The sequence below is a fragment of the Chiloscyllium plagiosum genome, chromosome 13 (assembly GCF_004010195.1).
Source record: "Chiloscyllium plagiosum isolate BGI_BamShark_2017 chromosome 13, ASM401019v2, whole genome shotgun sequence".
Classification (NCBI taxonomy): domain Eukaryota; kingdom Metazoa; phylum Chordata; class Chondrichthyes; order Orectolobiformes; family Hemiscylliidae; genus Chiloscyllium; species Chiloscyllium plagiosum.
The window spans coordinates 10291891-10314040 of record NC_057722.1 but is presented as its reverse complement, the minus strand read 5'-3'; the positions used below and the strand labels follow the sequence as shown (position 1 = coordinate 10314040).

At 42.8% G+C, this 22150-nt stretch overlaps 1 protein-coding gene across 1 annotated transcript in view; it reads right to left on the bottom strand.

Annotated features, from left to right (window-relative positions):
• Positions 1-22150, bottom strand: part of kif1aa (kinesin family member 1Aa) — a 320981-nt gene that overhangs the window by 50514 nt on the left and 248317 nt on the right. The window contains exons 30-36 of the mRNA XM_043702906.1: positions 18971-19133; positions 15012-15102; positions 13045-13163; positions 10904-10959; positions 5309-5417; positions 5056-5122; positions 2046-2130 (exon numbers count right to left, since the gene is read on the bottom strand). Of these exons, the coding sequence (XP_043558841.1) occupies positions 2046-2130; positions 5056-5122; positions 5309-5417; positions 10904-10959; positions 13045-13163; positions 15012-15102; positions 18971-19133 (690 nt within the window). The remainder of the gene's footprint in view (positions 1-2045; positions 2131-5055; positions 5123-5308; positions 5418-10903; positions 10960-13044; positions 13164-15011; positions 15103-18970; positions 19134-22150) is intronic.

Here is a 22150-nt window from a genome sequence, read left to right as displayed (position 1 = left end):
ATTCCTGCTCTTTTGGCACCCTGCTAGGCTTTGAGAGAGTGATGACTGCATCAGAAGAATCTGCCCAGTGTTTCCTCACACAATACTGACCGATGCTGTGGATTGATGCCGCCTGTGAAGTGAATTGGATCGTCTGTTTCAATGTTAAATCCTCCTTGGATTGAAGAAAAGCTGATAACTTCTCATCCCTCAACTGACTGTAGTCGCTAATTAATTCATCTTTCACAGCTCTGTACCTGTAACATGCTACTAGATGATAAAAACACAATAAAATGGCTTCTATTGATTCCCCATAAGGCTGGGATTTCTGATTAAATCTCTTTCTTTTCTACCTGGGGTTAAAGTTCACCATCAAACGCTTCAATCAATGCATTATCCTCCAGAAACTGCTACTTCCAGAGCTCCTGCTTGTGACCTCTTTCTAATTCTTCAGCTTTATCAAATGGTTGAGACGTTAAGAAAGTCTCTGCTTGAGCTGCCATCTGTATTTCTAACTGACCTGGCTGAGTACTTGGGCTTTCCCTTCTTATTGTGAAGAGTTACCATCAAGAGTTTTGCCACTCCAGACTATTGACAGCTTGTGGGCAGGCTTCAAAGTCTTCCCAGATTCTTTACCCACCCCTTTAGGCATCTTCCTGATCTGTGGCCCTTTCATCAAAGCCTTTAGAGGCTTCCTCCCTCCCTTTAGAGTCTTTGCCTTTTCCCAGCTTTTTTCTCAAGGTCTTCTCAGAGGTTGCCCTGCTCTTCAGAGGCGTCCTGCTTTTTGTTTCTCAGTGGCAAAAGGCTTCCAAGTTCCTTTCCTGTCTTCGGAGTCTTCTCTTTCCAGCTGTCTCCCTTTGGACTTAGGTCTAACTTCAGATCCTGGCTCTAGAGGGTAGTTTTTTTCCCCTCGATGCTGTAGTGATTGTAACGAGGTCAGCCGGGTCGATCTCATAGAATATGAGTTCCATGATTGGGGCTGCTAATCTGGTCCAATCAGGGAGCCCTGGCTGACAGATATAAACAGGCGTGTCAGGGCTTCTGTTCACTATGACAGCTGACTCTGAGGGAGCCAGATCAGTGTCAAGTACAATGCATGTGTAAATAAGGGGTGACTTCGTGACAGGGTACTAGCCTCTGTGGGATTATTTCAGCTGCCAATTTATCTTATGCTTTAAGCCAGTGCTGCTCCCTGTACAATGAGATACTACTCTGAGTATCTCTTGGCAGTGGGTGTCCTGAGGTTGATTGAACATTATCCGTAAATAAGATTCTTAACTCCTTCCACACTATAACATTCCTTGACTTACAGAAGTTTTCACGTGCTGTACAGTTGAAGACAAATGTCTTTGAATAGAGTCCAAGACCACACTTTCAATGAGAGCTTTATTTCAATAATTAGACTCCATAAAACTGACTCCGACTGATTACCAGCTCCTAATGCTTACATAAACAATTCTCCTCCAATTAATGCTTTGTAAATATATTCATCGCCTGCCTTTCCCGTTCCATTAGGTCTCAGTATTCTTTCAGACATTATTATGTATAACATCAACATCAAGCACAGGTCTCTGGTGTAGTGTCTCAGACCTCTCCCTTCACACGCTCACTGTAGACTCTCACAAATGTCAGAGACATGTGAACAGTTAACACCATCAGGATATGCATGAATCCTATTATACCGCAGTCACCAACTTGAAATTTGACCCTTTCTCTCCCTCCACAGCTGATCAGAAAGGCTGGTGGATTTCTAATTGGATCATTTCTGCTTTGACAGCATGGGGATGGGGATGGAAATTTACAATGAGTCAGGTGGATGGGAATCTCATTGTAATGTCAGAATTGAAATTGGCATGGTGGCTGTTAATAAGCACTGAGCCGACAAATCCACCTTTTTACCACATATATTCCCTCTGTCAGGATGCTCATCTGATACTGACATAGTCACTAACCCACAGCTATTTGTCCTTTGAACAATGCTGCAGCTTCTGGGTTTTTGTTTTAAAACATCACTGTAGGATATACAAACAGAAACAGTGACATCAGTTCACTTTCCACAGACTTACCAACCACCAATTCTCGCACTTCCTTCCAACGTATGTCACTTCCTGTCTCATGTACAATGGTAATTGTGATCCGTCTCTGGATTCCCTGTTAAAATCCGAGAATAAAGTCTTATGTCAGGCACCAGCCACACATAATTGCAATACCACATAAAGACTGACTGACCTGAGACACTCCACAACAGTAGTGGGGTCCAGGTATAAAACTTCAAGCTGTCAAAGGAGGGACCATATCAATACATTCTCAAGCTTTCCTTCAAGTGCTACATCTGTGCTGAAGCTGAGCTGAGTAAAACAGTTCTGGTTGCCCAGCTATAGGAAGGATATTATTAAATTGAAAAGGCTGCAGAAAAGATTTACAAGGATTTTGCCAGGACCAAAGGATTTGAATTCTAAGGAGAAGCTGGACAGGCTAGGATTTTTTTCACTGGAGTGTAGGAGGTTGAGGGTTGACCTTGCAGAAGTATATAAAATCATGAGTGGCATAGATAAGGTGAATAGCAAAGATCCTTTTCCCAGGGTAGGGCAGTTCACAGCTAGAGCGCATAATTTCAAGGTGAGAGGAGAAAGGTTTAAAAGAGACCTGAGGGGCAACTTTTTAACATAGAGGGTGGTTCATATGTGGAATGGTTTGCCAGAGAAACTGGTAGATGAAGGTACAGTTACAACACTTAAAAGATATTTGGACAGGTACATGAATAGGAAAAGTTGAGAGAGATATGAGCCAAATGCAGGTAAATGGGATTAGCTTAGTTTGGGAAACCTGGTCAGCATGGACAAAGTGGACCAAAGGATCTGTTTCCATACTGTATTACTCTTTGACTCCATGGTTCTTTGAAAGCTTGGGACAACCAGAGGTGGTTTTGATTACAAATGATGCAATGCCATTTGTTGGACATTATAATGTCATTGTACTAACAAACACTTTGGGTCCATCAGTGCTTCCTGAACTTTTTCCCAGTGTGATCACACTTTGAGGTTTGACCATTGTCATTGTCCCTTCAGTGAGAGCAATGAGGGTCAGGGAAAGGGAATTGCTGGGACCTGTGAGACCGGGCAGACTTCTAAAAAATCTACCTTTCTCATGGGCATATTTTGGAGCAGGAATCCGGACTCAAAGGTTGCTCCCTTAGACTTAGTCCACCATTAAAAAAGGGCAAGGATTTAAAGGACCTCCCAGTTGCGAACACTCAGTCAAAGGTCCAAGAGACCCAGTGCTGCCTATCACAATCACAGAAACTCACCTTGTGACCCCATTCCTGGGTACATTATAAAACCTGGAGACAGCAGTCAGCACTTTAGTCTGCGATATGGATTGTCATTGGATAAATCACTGAACTGCAGGTTCAAACTTGTAAAATTTAGCCACTAAATATCAGAATGCATGCAAGGGTGGTCTTTAGTTATACTTCTGAAGCTACCAAAATCCAGAAGCTCCTATTGTTAAGACATAGCATTCATCAGGTTGTTGTAGTCGTCTTGTTCCTCTCTCAATAATATAATTCTCATTGACTACAGTACACAAAGTCAATGTGTCCAATGGACTTCCTCTCACATTCTGCATGACTGTTGATACGTCACTGGACCAAACTAACATTGCACCTTTCATTTTGCCTACATTACTGTTAATCAACATGGTGAGCATTATTGCAAAACATTAACCCTCTTGATAGTGTGGTCATAGATAGCTGCAGTAGTAAAGATGGATCTGATCAGGAGAGGGATGAGGAGAAGCCTTATGCACTTAACTCACTAGCATCTGACCCTCCTCTCAAACTCCACTGCAGTGACGATGTAGGAAAGATGAGTTTGTAGGATAATGAGTCATAGAGTCATAGACATGTACAACATGGAAACAGGCCTTTCAGACCAACTTAACTATGCCACCAAAATCCTAAATTAATTAGTCCCAATTGCCAATATTTGGCCCATATCCCTCTTTCTGTTCATAGACCCATCCAGATGCTTTTTAAATGTTGCAACTGTACCAGCCTCCACCACTTCCTCTGGCCCCACTCTATGCATGAAAAATCTGCCCCTCAGATATTTTTAAAATCTTTCCCACTTTTACCTTAAACCTATGCCCTTTAGTTCTCAACTCCACTACTTTGGGGAAAAGACATTGGCTATTCACCCCAGAACTTGGAACAAGGCAGGATGGCAGAGAGCATTGATCGTTATGTCTGGGAAGGATGATGAGTTAGAAAAAAGATAGAAACTGGAGGCTACAAGTCAGAGAGAGAATTCTTATCTCAATTTGACCCACTGCTCTCTGGGAATGTGAGAGGAGCTAGAACAACTTTAATGCTTGGATGGACTTTTAATTAGGCGATATTACAAAACACAGGAGATCCATTTACATTATACAGTAGCGCCTCGACTTACGAACTTAATCCGTTCTGGGACCCGGTTCGCGAACCGAAAAGTTCGCGAACTGAATCATTTTTTCCCATTGTTCGGACAGCGTAAGAATGCATGGACGAAGCAACGAACGCTGTTCACAGCGCACCGCCAAAGACGAACTGAATGAGATCACGCGGGGCCCGAGAGCTTTTGGGTTCAACAAGCACGCAGCAAAGCAGAACAATGAAACCATGTGGTCGCACACGGGCATTTTGCGTTCGTAACTTCATTCGTACCTTGAATTCCTTCCGTACGTTGAAGCAAAATTTTACGTACAATCCTGTGCGTAAACCGATTTGTTCGTGAACGGGGTCGTTAGTATGTCGAGGCGCTAATGTATTTCTAATGGATATTATTGTATTCTTAGATAGTGCACAGTATAGCCAAGCTCCTGGACTTAAAGGGTTCATGCCACTGAGAAGAGCTTGAGCACTGTTATATCTGAGAGAATATGCAAGGCAGGTGGTCAACATTGGATTTAAACTTTATGGAAAACTAAGGGTTGTTGAAAGGGAGCCATCTGAATGAGCAAATTAATCTCTTCAGAGGAAGCTTTGACAACAATACAGATGGGAGCTCTAATTGTCTGCAACTGGTTACATTGCAGTACCTGGTGCAGTAGGAAGGTTCCATGACATGGCATTCCACCTCTGTGGTCAACAACGGCAGGGATATACCTGAGGAAGAAAGGAAGAGAGATGGTCAATTCATGTACCAATACACCTCATGCTGCTTCCTCAGATCAAACAATAGGAAGAAGTGGCTCTTTAGGAAATGAATCATGAATATCTTTTATTGTTTGAACTTGGGCTCAGCATCAGCTGGCCTTTCTTTCAGGTAATGTTGCAAAAGTAGATACTTACTCGCCAGTAGCCTCCAGCTCACAGATTTCGAAGAAGACCAGCAAGTCATACTTGCCCTGGCATTGTCCTGCAGTGGGTCGGTTCATGCTGTTTAACTTGGTAGCTGGTACTGTTAAAAACAATATACCATTAGACTGGGCCACTGGGAGAAGCCTTGAGTGCGAACCCAAACTTTGTAGTTGGTTCTACAGTAAACTTCCAGCATTATCTGTTCCAAATCCTGATGTTGTATCAAATGGCAGATATCTAACATATTAGTATTCTTCAAACTTCAGTTTGTGTCAGATTCAAATATCATCATGCAAAAATATTTTGCAAGGTGTGAACAACAACCGAACATGGCAAAGCATTGGAAGAAAAGAGTACAATTAAAAAAAAATACACCTGAAGGGTAGGAGAACAGGCTACAACTGAAGGACAGAAAACATCCAGGGAACAGGATGCACCCAGAGGACAGGATTCAGTTGGGGGCAGGGTATACCTGGGGGACAGGGTGCACTTGGGGGACAGGGTGCACATGGGGGACATACCTGCAAGTCACTGCACATTTCATAGAACAGGGCACGCAATTGTCAAAGCAGCCTATATTCATAAGGCTTTTTGTTATTGTATGAATGTGTGCAATATGAGAATCATTTGTCACTTGGCTGAGCCTCTTTCACGTTTTTCTGAGTTGTGATCATGCTGCTACTACATGAATCCTTTTTGCAAGGTCTCCTTTCTTCTCTCAGAGGTGCTGCATCTATTGGGTTACAGTTCCAACGGTGACTGACACCATTAAGCCCTAAGACAGTGGAGGGCAGTATAGACTCTTATGGCTTAAGTATTGTTCAAAATGACAAATTTATCCATTACAACATATGGGTGAATGTCAACCTTATGATTTAAGCCAAATGATTTTCAGAGGTTGCCCTAAACTAGGTGAAGAAATTCAGGAGGAAAAGGTAAACAGTTAAAACAGAGCCAGAGTAAATCAATAAGCATTAAAGTTAAAAACAAAAACAGTGTAAGTGTGGAAGGAAATGGAAATAGATTTAATCTTGCCTATATTTAAGATTGTACTTAGATGTTTAATTCAGGCTTCGAGGAATAAATTCCAGTAATAAAGCTATTCCTGACATCTGAGCAGTTTTACTCATGATTTTTTTTGTCTTTGGGTTGACAATAGTAGTGACATTTCCTTGGACTTTATGACAGTTTTATGGTTGAACACACTGGGCTAAAAGAGATGCAGGCTAAAAGGTGAGCTTTCCTCTGATAATTCTGCCATGAAAGATCCACTTGAGATTAAATTAAAAACTCAATTTCCTCAATGAAATAAACACACAAAGCTACAAAAACACTGCAGACATGCAGAGGTGAGTTATGGGTAAAGATACAGAGCACATTGCAATGACAGAAATGGGCCAAGTGTGTGTTGTCTTAAAAATTGAGATTGTTCATAAAATGGAATGATTACCTTTTATTGTAAACTATATATTACTTTGGCTGGTATTCCAGATGGGATACCAAAGCCAGTCTCACCTCTTTCAATGTACTTCTAAAAAGAAAGCATGACAGAATCTCATTGCCAATTAATCTTTGTTCTTTCATTTCCAGCGTGTGAACTTTACCCCTCGGTTTTCCACTGAGGCTTTTCAACTTTAAAATATAAATGAAGATTCCACAACCAGACTGTTGTATCATGAAAACTACCCAACAGCTCCACCAATCTTCAGTTTATTGAAATACTGCACACACTTGTCCACTTTTGTTTACATCGCTGAGCCAACTCACAAGGATCCAGGGCTAGGTAATGACACACGATTGTCACCCATGGAAAGTGGCTTTGAATTGGGTACAACACCAGAAGCAGCAAATGGACATAGAGATAATTACTCATAGTCTAGTCTCTGGGAGCAGGTATGAGATTTCTGCATCAGGAAGAATGCAGGACATAAGCTATTGATGTTCCACTGATATCACATTAATTTTCATTTAGCAATGAGGCAATGAGAGGGTGGAAAAATATATAACCAAGTGGAAAAAGCCATGACCCCTGCAGAGTCATGATATAATGTCATACTGTCCTGGGGTAAACTATCCAATTATACGATGTAGAGGAAGGAGAATTGGCAAAGCACATTTGGGAGGTACTTTTCACCATCAAACACAGAGTGAGAGAATTTACTCAATTATATGTGGAGTGCGGCGGAGAACAAATCTCCAGTTGCACAGGGACTGGAAGGCGCTTATTTGAAGCAGGAAGTAAAGTACCAAATGTATGAAATTTGAAAGATGAATTGTCTTTGAGGAAGGTGAATTGTTGACGGAGGATGAGGAAACTCCTTCACAAAATGCATGACAGGCTTTGAAAAGTCCAGTTGTAACAGGGAGTGGGGTTGAAGCATCCAATGAGTTGGTTGGATTGAAATATCCAATCCTTATGGGGGTTATAGTCAAAAAGTGTGGTGCTGGAAAAGCACAGCAGATCAGGCAGCATCTGAGGATCAGAAGAGTCAACATTTCGAGTAAGAACTCTTTATAAGGTTTCAACATGATTCCTGATGAAGACCTCATGCTTGAATTCTCCTGCTCCTTGGACATTGTCTGACCGGCTGTGCTTTTCCAGCGCAACATTTTTCAACTCTGATCTCCAGCATCCGCAGTCTTCACTTTCTCCTTATGGGGGTTATACCAAATTGTTTGGAGATTGGAAGATGAATCAGCCAATTACATGTGGAGCTGAATGCGGTGAAGTATCCAATGAAACAGACTTTCCATCAGAGTTCAGGATTACGAACCATGCATCTGGGCTTTCCTGACAGCGCAACCAGGGGAGGAAGGAAGGGGCAAGGGGTCATGTACGTTGTCCTCGGAGAGATAGGAAGTAGCGACGCTAGCCGCAGACATGGCGTGCATGGACAGCGAGTCCAGGAATGGGAGATTCAACCCATCAGGCATCAGGTGCTTAATCAAAACAATTGCTTTCTCATTCTCTGCCAGGTATGAGAGATGAAAAACAAACAAAAAAACAACAGAAATATGAAAATCACATGGATTCTGACAAGGAGAGGATAACTTATTAATTAATGAGGTATGTCGAGAAATATGTACAACAGATTAAAACAATAAACATGAACCTTCTAGTACCTAGACCTATTTCAGTATAAAAGGGATCTTCCACAAAATACAAGCCCCCAGCTTTGCACCAGACATAAAAATAGTTACCCACACATCTGGAACAGGCTAATGTATCTCCACCCAACCCCAGTAACATCTGGATGCAGAACAACTTTCCACTGGCTGGAGAGTCAGTAACTAGAGTCTTCATCATTAAGCTAAAACACAAAAGAATCAAGAGGGAAATTTTCTTTAAGCTGTTGTAATCTGCAATGCCCTGTCTGAAAGAGCTATATCCTTTCATTTCTGATGAAGGGCTTACACCTGAAACATCGATTCTCCTGCTCCTCAGGTGCTGCCTGACCTGCTGTGCTTTTCCAGCACCACACTCTCGACCCTATACCCTTAAACGTTAAACAAAAATGGAAAAAGGTAAAGGACTGACACTAACTCAATAGGTCTTTCAAAGGTCTACAATTGATACAATGAGTGGAATGGCCTCTTTTGAGCTCCATGATCCTCAGAGGTTATCCTTAAATACGAAAGTGAGACACTGTACCCAGAAATGACCAGGAGCTGACGAGCTCTTCCTCGAGGTATTTCTGTAACATACTTCCAACCCCCATCGATAAGGTTGTTTGTATTCTGTCTGGTCATTTGATTTAAAAAAATTCACTGCTACAATTGTGTTCTGAGCTCTTTGAGAATAAAGGACCCCCCATTACACAGTAACAGTTCCAGGTTAAAGAATTGTATCTTACAATGGATGTACATTTCTGTGAGTCTAGTGTAAGAAAACATCAGTGTACATTTGGCTTTGTTTTATTAGACCAATGCTGAGCATGTACACAACCTCTAGTTAAATAACTGCAGCATTTGAAATAAAAAGACTTGTATATAAACACACTTCTTTATTGCTGTTTGAATGCATATCCTAAAGATATAGCAGATATACGAGGGAGTGGAACAATAATCATCAGGGGAGCTGATGATAATGAAGTACATGAAGAGCATGGTGAGTGGAATTTCAAGAGCCTGCGGTTCATTGTTATTGTAAGGTAGAGAGTTTGATGTTAAAAACTGGAACTCAGATAATGTAGAGAACTTGAGAATAATGGTCGATGCAGGGAGCAACACCACTGTCAGTAAAATATGGTCTGTTATGCTCCCCTAGACATTAGCCGATGCAACATATACCACAAAAACTAGGTCCTTGTTGAGAAAGATGTCTTTAAGTTTATGAACAACACTAATTATTTACACTGTTGTAGTATCTCCAACTTAGTACAGGTTCAATGCTTGCTGACTATTACTGTAATTACTGCTACCGCTGCAACATTAATGGCTGTTGACGATGAGGTGGGCAGTTTATACTGGAATGTCAAATGTCATGATGCCACCTGTCTTAAAGATACATTGCCTGTCTCCTCTGCAAAATATAGTAGTGACAATAGCTGTCAGGTTAGTGCAGAAAGATTCAGAAAAAACTATTTACTGATGTAATGTGAGGAGATAAGGATGGTGAGGTGGGTGGAGGAACTTTAATACAGTCTGAAATGCCTAATGTCTCACATTGATATTATTAAGAAACTGTTTGCCTGCTTCTGAAATTCCTGACACACAGAAACTCATCTGCTAATTCACATACATTCTGTTGAATGTAAACCATTGTCCTCATGCTTGTTTTCACATTTCCCGTCCTGTCCTGAAGGCTGTTAACATCATTGCACCAATTGCCCTCAGATGACTCTAGTACACAGCTATGTTTTGGGAACAGATCAGACAGGGTGTGAGATCTTTCTGGCCTGTGCAGTTCAAATACCACCATAATCCACTGAGTCCCTGTGCCAAGTCCATGGATTATCTTAATGTGGTTTCAGAGCTTGTACTGACTGTATTTGTCTGTAGCAATGACAAGGCAACAATATGCATCCCAACAACACTTGCCTGAGCTGAGCTCATGGCTCCTCATTTCCTTAACATTGGAGGTGTCCCTTTTATAAAGTTGAGTGTTGGGCTGTTTTCCTGGTGGCTATATTTTGTAGGTAAATCTCAGGAGGTGTGGAGAGGCGACTAGTTGGCAGTGGAGTGGTGAGAGGAAATGGGTGTGATTGGGTGAGTGCTGAGTAATCAGGGCGAGCACTCCCATTCCTCTTGGCATCAGAGTGACAATTGCTGATTGCCTCTTCAAGTATGTTGGACCAATCCTGGCACCCCCTCCAGCTGATCACCAGCTTCTTTAGCGGGGGGATTAAAGATTGGATTGCTGCCTTTCATTTACTGCATTAGCTGGGCACTCAGGATTTCTGGTAGGCCATCTATAGCAATGATGACATATGTATTGTAGACATGAATTAAGTAAAGAATGTTGTATCTCAAGATTACTGCTTTGTTTGTTTCGATAAGAACTTCTAATCCTCCATATGGCTACGATGTACAGTTCGATGCTTACATTCACTGCAATAAAGCATTGAGCGATTTTAAACCCCTTACCTGGTTTAGACAGGGGCATCACGCGGGGGAACTGTCGACGAGATGGTCTCAGGGGGCTAGTTAAAAACAGAAAAAGACCAGGTGAATTCCATCTCGGATATATTGTGAAGAAAATCATTTAGTCAAAAACAGATCCCTGAGCCAAGACTTTATCAGCACATGGTTACCCTGAGGCAGATTCCCATTTTAGTTGAGAGGTGTGGAGTCTGACACTGAGTAAATGCAATTGTTTCTGTTTTACGTCCCTCCAGGGTAGCTGGGCATCATTCGCAAGGCCGGAATTTGCCATACCTTGGTTATCTTTGAACCAAGTGCACCATTTCAGAAAAGCCAACCTTACTGCGGTCTGGTTTACATGGAGTTAAACAGAGACGAGAGTGGGTGAGAATGGCAGACTTTCTTCCCCAAGGACATCAGTGAACCAGACGAGGGTTTTAACAACAAAAGGTGATAGTTCACATGGGTACCAACACTGACACTAGCTTTATATTCCAGATTTATTCATTGAAGTTAAATCGTACCAGCTACTGTAGTGTAGCCTGTGTCTTCAGAGGCTGGGCTTTCAGGTTACCAGACCAGTAACATTACCATGATCCCACTGTCTGTCCCAGAGCTACAACTTCACTGGGAAGAAGAGATCAGAGAACTGGGATGGGAGGGCTAGGGAGGTGGGTGTGCCAACCATACTGTTGCCAACAACTCCCTGGTTCCAGGAATCAGACAGGGTTTGCAGAGACCTCTTTCATCTCTGAGCTTCACATTGGGCAGGAAACCTGTCTCGCCCAGATATCTGCCACTCCTTTCCTTTGATCATCCAGCAGCCAAAGACTGAACATCCCAAATACCAGGGTTTACGCCATGATTATCCCTTCTTTCTCTGGCTGCTCTGTAGCCACACAGCGTTGTTTGGAGGCATGGCTATCCCACTAGCCCAGCTGTCAAGGGGCAACACTGACAAAGTTGCCAGATCTGGATCATGATCGAAAGGATAGGGAGATGGAAAAGGAGCAGGAGAAACAAGAGTAGTTTCTCTGTCTGATTTGGAGGTGCCAGTGTTGGATTGGGGTGGACAAAGTTAAAAATCTGGTGTTATGTGATTTTTAACTTACTCTGTCTGGAATTTCTTCAGCTCAGGATGAGTTGGAATGCCATTTCAACCAGTCACTGTTAGCTGTGCATGAGTGATTCAGGGTTCATGCCAAAAGGATTTGTTTGTCTTTCTCAACAGGGATTTAGCAACCACAGCTGCCTGAAGGTGTTCCTGATTGGAATAATGGGACCAATTGTGTTGCAATGTGGTTTTAATTAATTTTTCCATTGTATTTAAGTCAGTTTCTTCACAAATTCATTATTCTCTAGCAATAAGGTTGTGCTTGTGTATGTTGTGTGTGTATGTTTTTATGTGAGCGTGTTTTTGTCTGTGTGTGTGCGCTTTTGTCTGTGTGTGTGTTTTTGTCTCTGTGTGTATGTTGTGTGTTTTTGTGTGTGTTTTATTTATGTGCATGTGTTTTTGTGCATGCGTATGTTTTTGTGTGTGTGTGTTTTATTTATGGATGTGGTTGTGACCCGCTCTCTCGGAGACACATAAGTTAATGCCCCGCTGCCTTGAGAAGCTCACTGTCAGGATGTGGTGGATTCACCCTAGGATGAAGCTAATTTCTTTCACTGATTCCAACCTGCGAGTCACTTCAGTTAAGCAGTAAGGTTTGGGTGCCTTTCATAACTTGCTGTTAGATGTTGCACACATAGGGTTGGAACAGGGAAGTGGGGGCTATGTCAAGACCCAAAAACCTGGGTCCTAGGGCCCTTAGGGTCCATTGTGCTCAGGTTGGGATAGGGTATCTACACTTGGGTTGGGGGGGTAGGTGGGGCTGGAAGCAGCATTGTACCCTCCAGCTCATTGGACGCAGTAGTCCTTATTGGATCTGCATGTACACCCTCCTCTGTGGTGTTACATTATTAGCACCAAGAGGTTCTGTTAATTCAGATCCACTTCACATACCACAGTACAGAAGGATAAAGGTAAGAACAGAATCTCTGATAGCATTCCGCACTATGAAAAGTGAGACATTGATGCTGAGCTTCAAACAAAACAAAGGAACATTGTTCTTGAAGATAACAAGACCTATTGAAACATCTACCTGATGAGGTCCTTGCAGAGTGGTGGGAACGGGTGCTGCTGGTAGTGCCCAAACACCTCAAATACAATGGGTTGAGTCTTAATATACTCTATGAAGGACTTGGTTACTTCAACTGCAATCTGTAAAAAACAAGTACAGCTTTCATCGTATATATGTTTGTTTAACTGAGCTTTCAAGAGTTAATAAGTGATGCTTAACATTTAATCATGAATCATAGACCCCCTACAGTGTGGAAGCAGGCCATTCAGCCTACCAAGTCCAAAGCAACCCTCTGAAGAGCATCACAACCAGACCTGGCCCTCATCCCATCCCTGTAACCCTAATTTCCCAACGAATCCATCTAACCTGCACATCCCTGGACACTATAGGCAATTTACCACGGACAATCGATCTAACCTGCACATCCCTGGACACTATAGGCAATTTAACATGGACAATCCATCTAACCTGCACATCCCTGGACACAATAGGCAATTTACCATGGAAAATCCATCTAACCTGCACATCTTTGGGACTGTGGGAGAAAACCAGGGCACCCAGAGGAAACCCATGCAGACACAGGGAGAATTTGCAAACTCCATACAGATAGTTGCCCAAGGCTGGAATTGAACCTGGGCCCCTGGGCGTGATGAGGGAGCAGTGCTAACCATCCAGCCACCATGTCAACTGTTGATGACATCTTCCATCACTTTATCGATCATTAAGAGTAGAATGAATCAGAAATTGGATGGGGTTGATTTGTCCTGATTTTTGTATACAGGTCATAACTGGGCAATTTTTCACATTGTCAGGTAAGTACAAGTGTTGTAACTATACTGGAACAGCTTGGTAGGGGAGAGGCAATTTCTGAAGCACACATCTTCAGTACTATTGCTGGGATATCGGCCGGGCCCATAGCCTTTGCAGTATCCAGTGCCTCCAACTGTTTCTTGATATCACGTGGAGTAAATCGAATTGTCTGACGACTGGCATCAGTGATGCTGGGGACCACTGGAGGAGGCTGAAGTGGATCATCCATTTGACACTTCTGGCTGAAGATTGCTGTGAAAGCTTCAGCCTTATCCTTTACACTGATGTGTTTGGCTCTTCCATCATTGAGGATGGGGATGTTTGTAGAGCCTCCTCCGGCGAATTGTTTAATTTACACCGTTATTCATGACTGGATCAGACAGGACTTCAGAGTTTATATCTGAGCCGTTGGTTGTGGGATCACTTAGCTCTATCAGTCACTTGCTACTTATGCTGCTTGGCACGCAAGTAGTCCTGACTGGTAGCTTCACCAGACTGAACCGCATTTTTAGGTATGTCTAGTGCTGCTCCCAGCATGTCCTCTTGTACTCTCCATTGAACCATTCTATAATACGTGAAGGAAGGTTGGGAGCTACATTGGTATATCTGTACTCCGTTGAAAGCTGTCCAACACTGAAGAAGCAGCAGCTGGAACCTGGGCTCGCCTGCAAGCATGAATAAGGAATCCTTGTCTCATCACTTGGGGTCACTACTGTTGCCTAATACCATCTGGGGTATTTCTTCCTGATCTCCTGGGAGCAGACATTACCTGATTTATTTGCATCTGTTTCCTTCTACCATTCCATCAGCATCAGTCCTACAATATCCTGTCTACCATCTGGAACTTTCTGTCAAACTCTTGTACCTGGTTGTCACTCATGACTCATTTGGAAACCTCCTCAACTATATTTTTGGACCAAGCCTTCAGCCACTAGCTTCGACTCTTCTTCCAATCTCCACTGAATCACATTTACTTTTAGATGGACATGAAAAGAGTTTTGGTCCAAACACACGATGCAATCATCAATCTGTCAATAATATCATTAATATGATGAAAGCTCCCGAACTCTCAGAAACTGAAAACCTTACAAAAGACCTTTGGTACAAACCAGCAGTTAGACTGGGGATTGTATCTAGTTCTACATGATCACAATTCTACCTTCATTTGTGCTACTCACGTTTTGGACATGGTAAAAACCAAGTGGGGGGCCTCGGCCTGTGTTTTTCAGTGGTTCTGTGGAAAACGCTTCTTCCTGACGATGAATGAAACTGGAAAGGAGAGAAAAATCACAGTTTCACCTTTTTCATTGAAGGTTCTTTTCATTTATATTATCAGCCCTGAACAGAAACATCAGGCAATTCAGAATGACACTGGCTGCAATGTGTGGGTATTGGAATAGAGATGGTCTAGAGATGGCTTGAGGGATGGTGCAGGAGGGAGGGATTCAGATTTTTGGGACCTTGGGAGCGGTTCTGGGGGATGTGGGATTATTACAAATTGGATGGTCTACACCTGGGCCTGACTGGAAACAATGCCCTTGGGGCTGCTTTTGCTAATGCTATTGGGGAGGGTTTAAACAAACGAGGGAGGGGCTGGGAACCAAATGAGGAGGTTAGTGGACAGTAAGGAGGTAGTAACTAAAGCCTGTAAGGAACTAGATCATGAAGTCAGCATGACTAAGGGGAAGAGTAGGCAGGGAGCAGTTGATGAACGCATAGGGACTGGTAGTCTGAGGTGTTTTTGTTTTAATGTGAGAAGTATAGTAGGTAAGGTAGATGAACTTAGAGCTTGGATTAGTACCTGGGAGTATGATGTTATTGCTATGACTGAGACTTGGTTGAGGGAAGGGCATGACTGGCAACTAAATATCCCAGGATATCGATGCTTCAGGCGGGACAGAGAATGAGGTAAAGGGGTGGAGGAGTTACATTACTGGTCAGAGAGGATACCACAGCTGTGCTGAAGGAGGGCACTATGGAGGACTCGAGCAGTGAGGCAATATGGGCAGAGCTCAGAAATAGGAAGGCAGTAACAATGTTGGGGCTGTATGCAGGCCTCCAAACATCAAACATGAGATAGAGTTACAAATATGTAAAGAGTTATGGAAAGATGTAGGAGTAACAGGGTGGTAGTGATAGGAGATTTTAATTTCTAATTTTCCACTTAGCGTTAGAGGTCCAGATGGAGCAGAATCTGTAAGGAGCATCTAGGAGGGTTTTCTAGACCAGTATGCAAATAGGCCAACTCGAGAAGGGGCCATACTGGACCTAGTATTGGGGAATGAACCTGGCCAGGTGGTTCAAGTTTCAGTAGGGGATTACTTTGGGAATAGTGATCATAATTCCACAAGTTTTAGAATACTCGTGGACAAAGAAAGATGAGAGTGGTCCTAAAGGAAGAGTGCTAAAATAGGGGATGGCCAACTATACAAAACTTGGCAGGAGCTGGGGAATGTGGATTGGGAGCAGCTGTTTAAAGGTAAATCTACATTTGGTATGGTGGGAGGCTTTTAAAGAGAGGTTGATTAGTGTGCAGGGCAGACATGTCCCTGAGAAAGTGAGGGATAGAAATGGCAAGATTGGGGAACCATGGATGACAGGTGAAATTGTGAGACTAGCTAAGAGGTAAAAGGAAGCAGACATAAGGTCCAGGTGACTGCAACAGCTGAAGCTTTGGAAGAATATCGGGAAAATAGGACCAATCTGAAATGAGGAATTAAGAGGGATGAAAGGGGTTTTGAAATATCTTTAGCAAACAGGGTTAAGGAAAATCCCAAAACCTTTTATTCATATATAAGAATCAAGAGGGTAACTAGAGAAAGGGTTGGCCCACTCAAGGACGAAGGAGGAAAGTTGAGCGTACAGTCAGACAAAATGGGTGAGATTCTTAATAAGTAATTTGCATTGGTATTCACCAAGGAGAGAGACATGAGAATGTTGAGGTTAGGGAAAGATGTTTGATTGCTCGAGGTCAAGTCGATATAAGAAGGGAGGAAGTGTTGGGTATTCTAAAAGGCATTAAGGTGGACAAGTCCCCAGGTCCAGATGGGATCTATCTCAGGTTACTGAAGAAAGCGAGAGGGGAAATAGCTGGGACCTTAACAAATATCTTTGCAGCATCCTTGAACACAGGTGAGGTCCTAGAGGACTAGAGAATTGCCAATTTGTCCCCTTGTTTGAGAAGGGTAGCAGGAATAACCCAAATAAATATAGACTGGGGGGCCTGACGTAAGTGGGAGGGAAGCTGCTGGAGAAGGTACTGAGGGATAGGATTTATTCCCATTTTAAAGAAAATGGGCTTATCAGTGGTAGGCAACATGGTTTTGTGCAGTGAAGGTCATGTCTTATCAAATAGAATTCTTTGAGTAAGTGGCAAAGTTGATTGATGAGGGAAGGGCTGTAGATGTCATATACATGGACTTCAGTAAGGCTGATGGAGAAAGTGAAGTCACATAGGATCCAGGGTGGACTAGCTAAATGGATAGAGAACTGGCTGGGCAAGAGAGTAGTAGAGGAAGGGAGTTTCTTAATATGGAGAATTGTGACCTGTGGTGTTCCACAGGGATCCGTGTTGGGACCACATGTCTTTGTGATCTTGAGGAAGGAACAGGTGGTCTGATTAGCAAGTTTGCAGATGACACTATGATTGGTGGAGTAGCAGATAGTGAAGGGGACTGTCAGAGAATACAGCAGAATATGGATAGTTTAGAGAGTTGGGCATAGAAATGGCAGATGGATTTCAATCCAAAATGTGAGGTGATGCATTTTGGAAAATCCCATTCAAGAGCGAACTATACGGTAAATGGAAAAACCATGGGAAAAACTGATACACAGAGAGATCTGGGTGTTCAGGTCCATTGTACCCTGAAGGTGGCCACGCAGGTCGATAGAGTGGTCAAGAAGGCATACGGCATGCTTCCCTTCATCGGACGGGGTATTGAGTACAAGAGTTGGCAGTTGTATAAGACATCGGTTTGGCTATATTTGGAATACTGCATACAATTCTGGTCACCACATTGTCGAAAGTGTGTGGATCCTTTGGAGAGGGTGCAGAGGAGATTCACCAGGATGTCACCTGGTATGGAGGGTGCTAGCTATGAAGAGAGGTTGAATAGATTAGGCTTATTTTCATTATAACGATAGAGGTTGCGGGGAGACCTGATTGAGATCTACAAAAAGGTGAGAGAGATAGACAGGGTGGATAGCAAGAAGCTTTTTCCCAGAGTGGGGGAGTCAATTACTAGGGGTCACAAGTTCAAGGTGAGGGGGAAAGTTTAAGGGAGTAAAGTGAGAGGGGAAAGTTTCTTACGCAGAGAGTGGTGGGTGCTTGGAATGCATTGCCAGCAGAGGTGGTAGAGGCGGGCACAATGGCGACATTTAAGATGGATCTAGACTGATACATGAACGCGCAGAGAGCAGAGTGATACAGATCCTTGGAAAATAGGTGAAAGGTTTGGATAGAGGATCTGGAGTAGGCTTGGAGGGCCAAAGGGCCTGCTGTGCTGTAATTTTCTTTGTTCTTTGTTCTTTAGTTGCTCCACTGGATAACCTCTGGATACTGCCAACAGGATCACTTCCCACCCTTGCTGCATCCAGTGTGTTCTACAATAATTCTGCCAGTCAGTTCACTGTCAAGAATCAACGCTAGGTCTGACTTGACCAAGGTCACTCAGAAACCAGAGACATTAACCAGCTTCCACAAAGGATGTGTGCAGCAAGGATAGTTCAAAACTCCTCAACAAGTGATAATCAGTAGATTTAGCATGGTTTCCATGGCTACAGTGATGTATATATTAATAACGCAGCCAGTATAGTCAGGTAAATCGATCTACACAAACTCAAATATTAAATAATCATGCTTTTCGGCAATATTTCAGATATATCTCTGATCCCACTGACACAGCCATGAGGAGATGGAATATTCCAGAATGAAAAAATCACCAAAGCTGGCAAATGAGACATACAGCACTTCAAAATGGAACTCCGCTATGAGCAGTACATTCATTTCCCAGCATTACCGCATTTTTCCTCTGGGATGGTCTCTCCAGTTTTTGAAAGTACAGGGACCATTATGAGTTCTATCGACATGGCAATGGGTCCATATAGCATGGATATAGAATGGCAATGGGCAACTTACTTGAACTGACAGAAGATATCAGCATATTCAGCCGAGATACTCGAGGCCTGTAGAACGGTCACTCTAAAAGTGAAGTTGCTGCCGATTTTGAGATGTTCTACGATTCCATCCATCTGTGTGTCTACCGGGGACTTCTCTGGACTATCAGGTTCCTCCTGGGTTGCTGCAGAATGCAAAAAAAGAAATCAATGGGCACTCCCCGAAAGGCAGAGGCACATCTAAGTTTAAAGGGGGGGAGGGGTTGGACTGAGTTGAAATGATTAAACTCAGTCCTACCCACAATTGGCTCAGTGTTTAGCACTTTTGCCTCACATTGCCAGGGACCCGGATTTGAATCCAGCCTCAGGGAACTGTCTGTGTGGAGTTTGCACATTCTCCCTGTGTCTGCTTGGGTTTCTTTCCACAATCCAAAGATGTGCAGGTTAGGCAAATTGGCCATGCTAAATTTCCCATAGTGTACAGGAAGGTGATTTTATAAACCTCATGATTTTATAAACCTGTATAAGGTCATCACTCAGTCTCCGACACTCCCGGGAAAACAACCCCAGCCTATTCAACCTCTCCCTATAGTTCAAACCTCCAACCCTGGTAACACCCTTGTAAATCTTTTCTGAACTCTTTCAAGTTTCAGAACATCCTTCAGATAGGAAGGAGACCAGAATTACATGTAATATTCCAACAGTGGCCTAAACAATGACCTGTACAGCCGCAACATGATCTCCCAACTCCTGCACTCAATACTCTGACCAATAAAGGAAAGCATGTCAAACACTTTCTTCACTCTCCTATCTACCTGTGACTCCACTTTCAGAGACCTATGAACCTGTACGCCAAGATCTCTTTGTTCAGCAACACTCTCTAGGACCTTACCATTAAGTCTATAAGTCCTGCTAAGATTTGCTTTCCAAAAATGCGGCACCTCTCACTTATCTAAATTAAACTCCATCTGCCACTTCTCAGCACATTGGCCTATTTGATCAAGATCCCGTTGTAATCTGAAGTAACCTTCTTCGCTGTCCACTACACCTCCAATTTTGGTGTCACCTTCAAACGTACTCACTATACCTCCTATGTTCACATCCAAATCATTTAAATAAATGACAAAAAGCTGTGGACCCAGCACTGTGGCACTCTACTGGTCACAGGCCTCCAGTCTGAAAAGTAATCGCCCCCCCGACCACAACCAACTTCTGCCTTCTAACTTTGAGCCAGTTCTGTATCCAAATGGCTAGTTCTCCCTGTATTCCATGAGATCTCAACTTCCTAATGAGTCTCCCATGGGAAACCATGTCGAACACCTTACTGAAGTCCATATAGATCACGTCCACTGTTCTACCTTCATCAATCCTCTTTGTTACTTCTTCAAAAACTCAATCAAGTTTGTGAGACATGATTTCCCATGCACAAAGCCATGTTGACTATCTCTAATCAGTCCTTGCCTTTCCAAATACATGTAAATCTGGTTCATCAGGATTCCCTCCAGCAACTTGTCCATCACCGATGTCAGGATCACTGGTCTATAGTTCCCTGGCATGTCCTTACCACCCTTTTTAAACAGTGGCACTATGTTAGCCAACCTCCAGTCTTCCGGCATCTCACCTGTGACTATCGATTATACAAATATCTCAGCAAAAGGCCCAGCAATCACTTCTCTAGCTTCCTACAGAGTTCTTGGGTACACCTGATCATGTCCTGAAGATTTAACCACTTTTATGTGTTTCAAGACATCCAGCACTTCCTCCGCTGTAATATGGACAGTTTTCAATATATCACCATCTATTTCCCTATAGTGTATATTTTCCATGTCCTTTTCCACAGTGAACACTGATACAAAGTACTCGTTTTGTATCTCCCCCATCTCCTGCGGCTCTACACAAAGGACGCCTTGCTGATCTTTGAGAGGCCCTAGTCTCTCCCTAGTTATTCTTTTGTCTTTAATGTATTTGTATAAACCTTTTGGATTCTCCTTAATTCTATTTGCCAAAGCTATCTCATGTCCCCGTTTTGCTCTCCTGATTTCCCTCTTAAGTATAATCCTACTGCCTTTATACTCTTCTAAGAATTCATTTGATCTATCCTGTTTATAGCTGACATATGCTTCCTTCTTTTTCTTAACCAAACTCTCAATTTCTTTAGCCACCCAGCATTCCCTACACCTATCAGCCTTTTCTTTCACCCTGACAGGAATATACTTTCTCTGGATTCTCGTTTTCTCATTTCTGAAGGCTTCCTATTTTCCAGTCGTCCCTTTACCTGCAAACATCTGCCCCCAATCAGCTTTCGAAAGTTCTTGTCTAATACCGTCAAAATTGGCCTTCCTTCAATTTAGAACTCAAACTTTTAGATCTGATCTATCCTTTTCCATCACTATTTTAAAACAAATAGAATTATGGTCACTGGCCTCAAAGTGCTCCCACACTGACATCTCAGTCCCTGCCCTGCCTTATTTCCCAAGAGTTGGTCAAGTTTTGCATCTTCTCTAATAGGTACATCCACATATTGAATCAGAAAATTTTCCAGTACACACTTAACAAATTCCTCTCCATGTAAACCCTTAACACTATGGCAGTCCCAGTCGATGTTTGGAAAGTTAAAATCCCCTACCATAACCACCCTATTATTCTTACAGATAATTGAGATCTCCTTACAAGATTGTTTCTCAATTTCCGTCTGAATATTGGGGGGTCTATAATACAATCCCAATAAGATGATCATCCCTTTCTTATTTCTCAGTTCCACCCAAATAACTTCCCTGGATGTATTTCCAGGAATATTATCCTTCAGTACATCTGTAATGCTATCCCTTATCAAAAATGCCACTCCCGCTTCTCTCTTGCCTCCCTTTCTATCCTTCCTGTAGCATTTGTACCCTGGAACATTAAGCTGCCAGTCCTGTCCATCCCTGAGCCATGTTTCTGTAATTGCTATGATATCCCAGTCCCACATTCCTAACCATGCCCTGAGTTCATCTGCCTTCCCTGTTAGGCCCCTTGCATTGAAATAAATGCAGTTTAATTGATTAGTCTTACGCTGTTCTCTGCTTTGTCCCTGCCTGCCCTGATTGTTTGAATCACTTCTGTTCTCAACTGTACCAGTCTCAGATTTATCTCTTTCCTCACTATCTCCCTGGGTCCCACCTCTTCCCCAAGTTAATAGTTTAAACCCTCCCGAGCAGCTCTA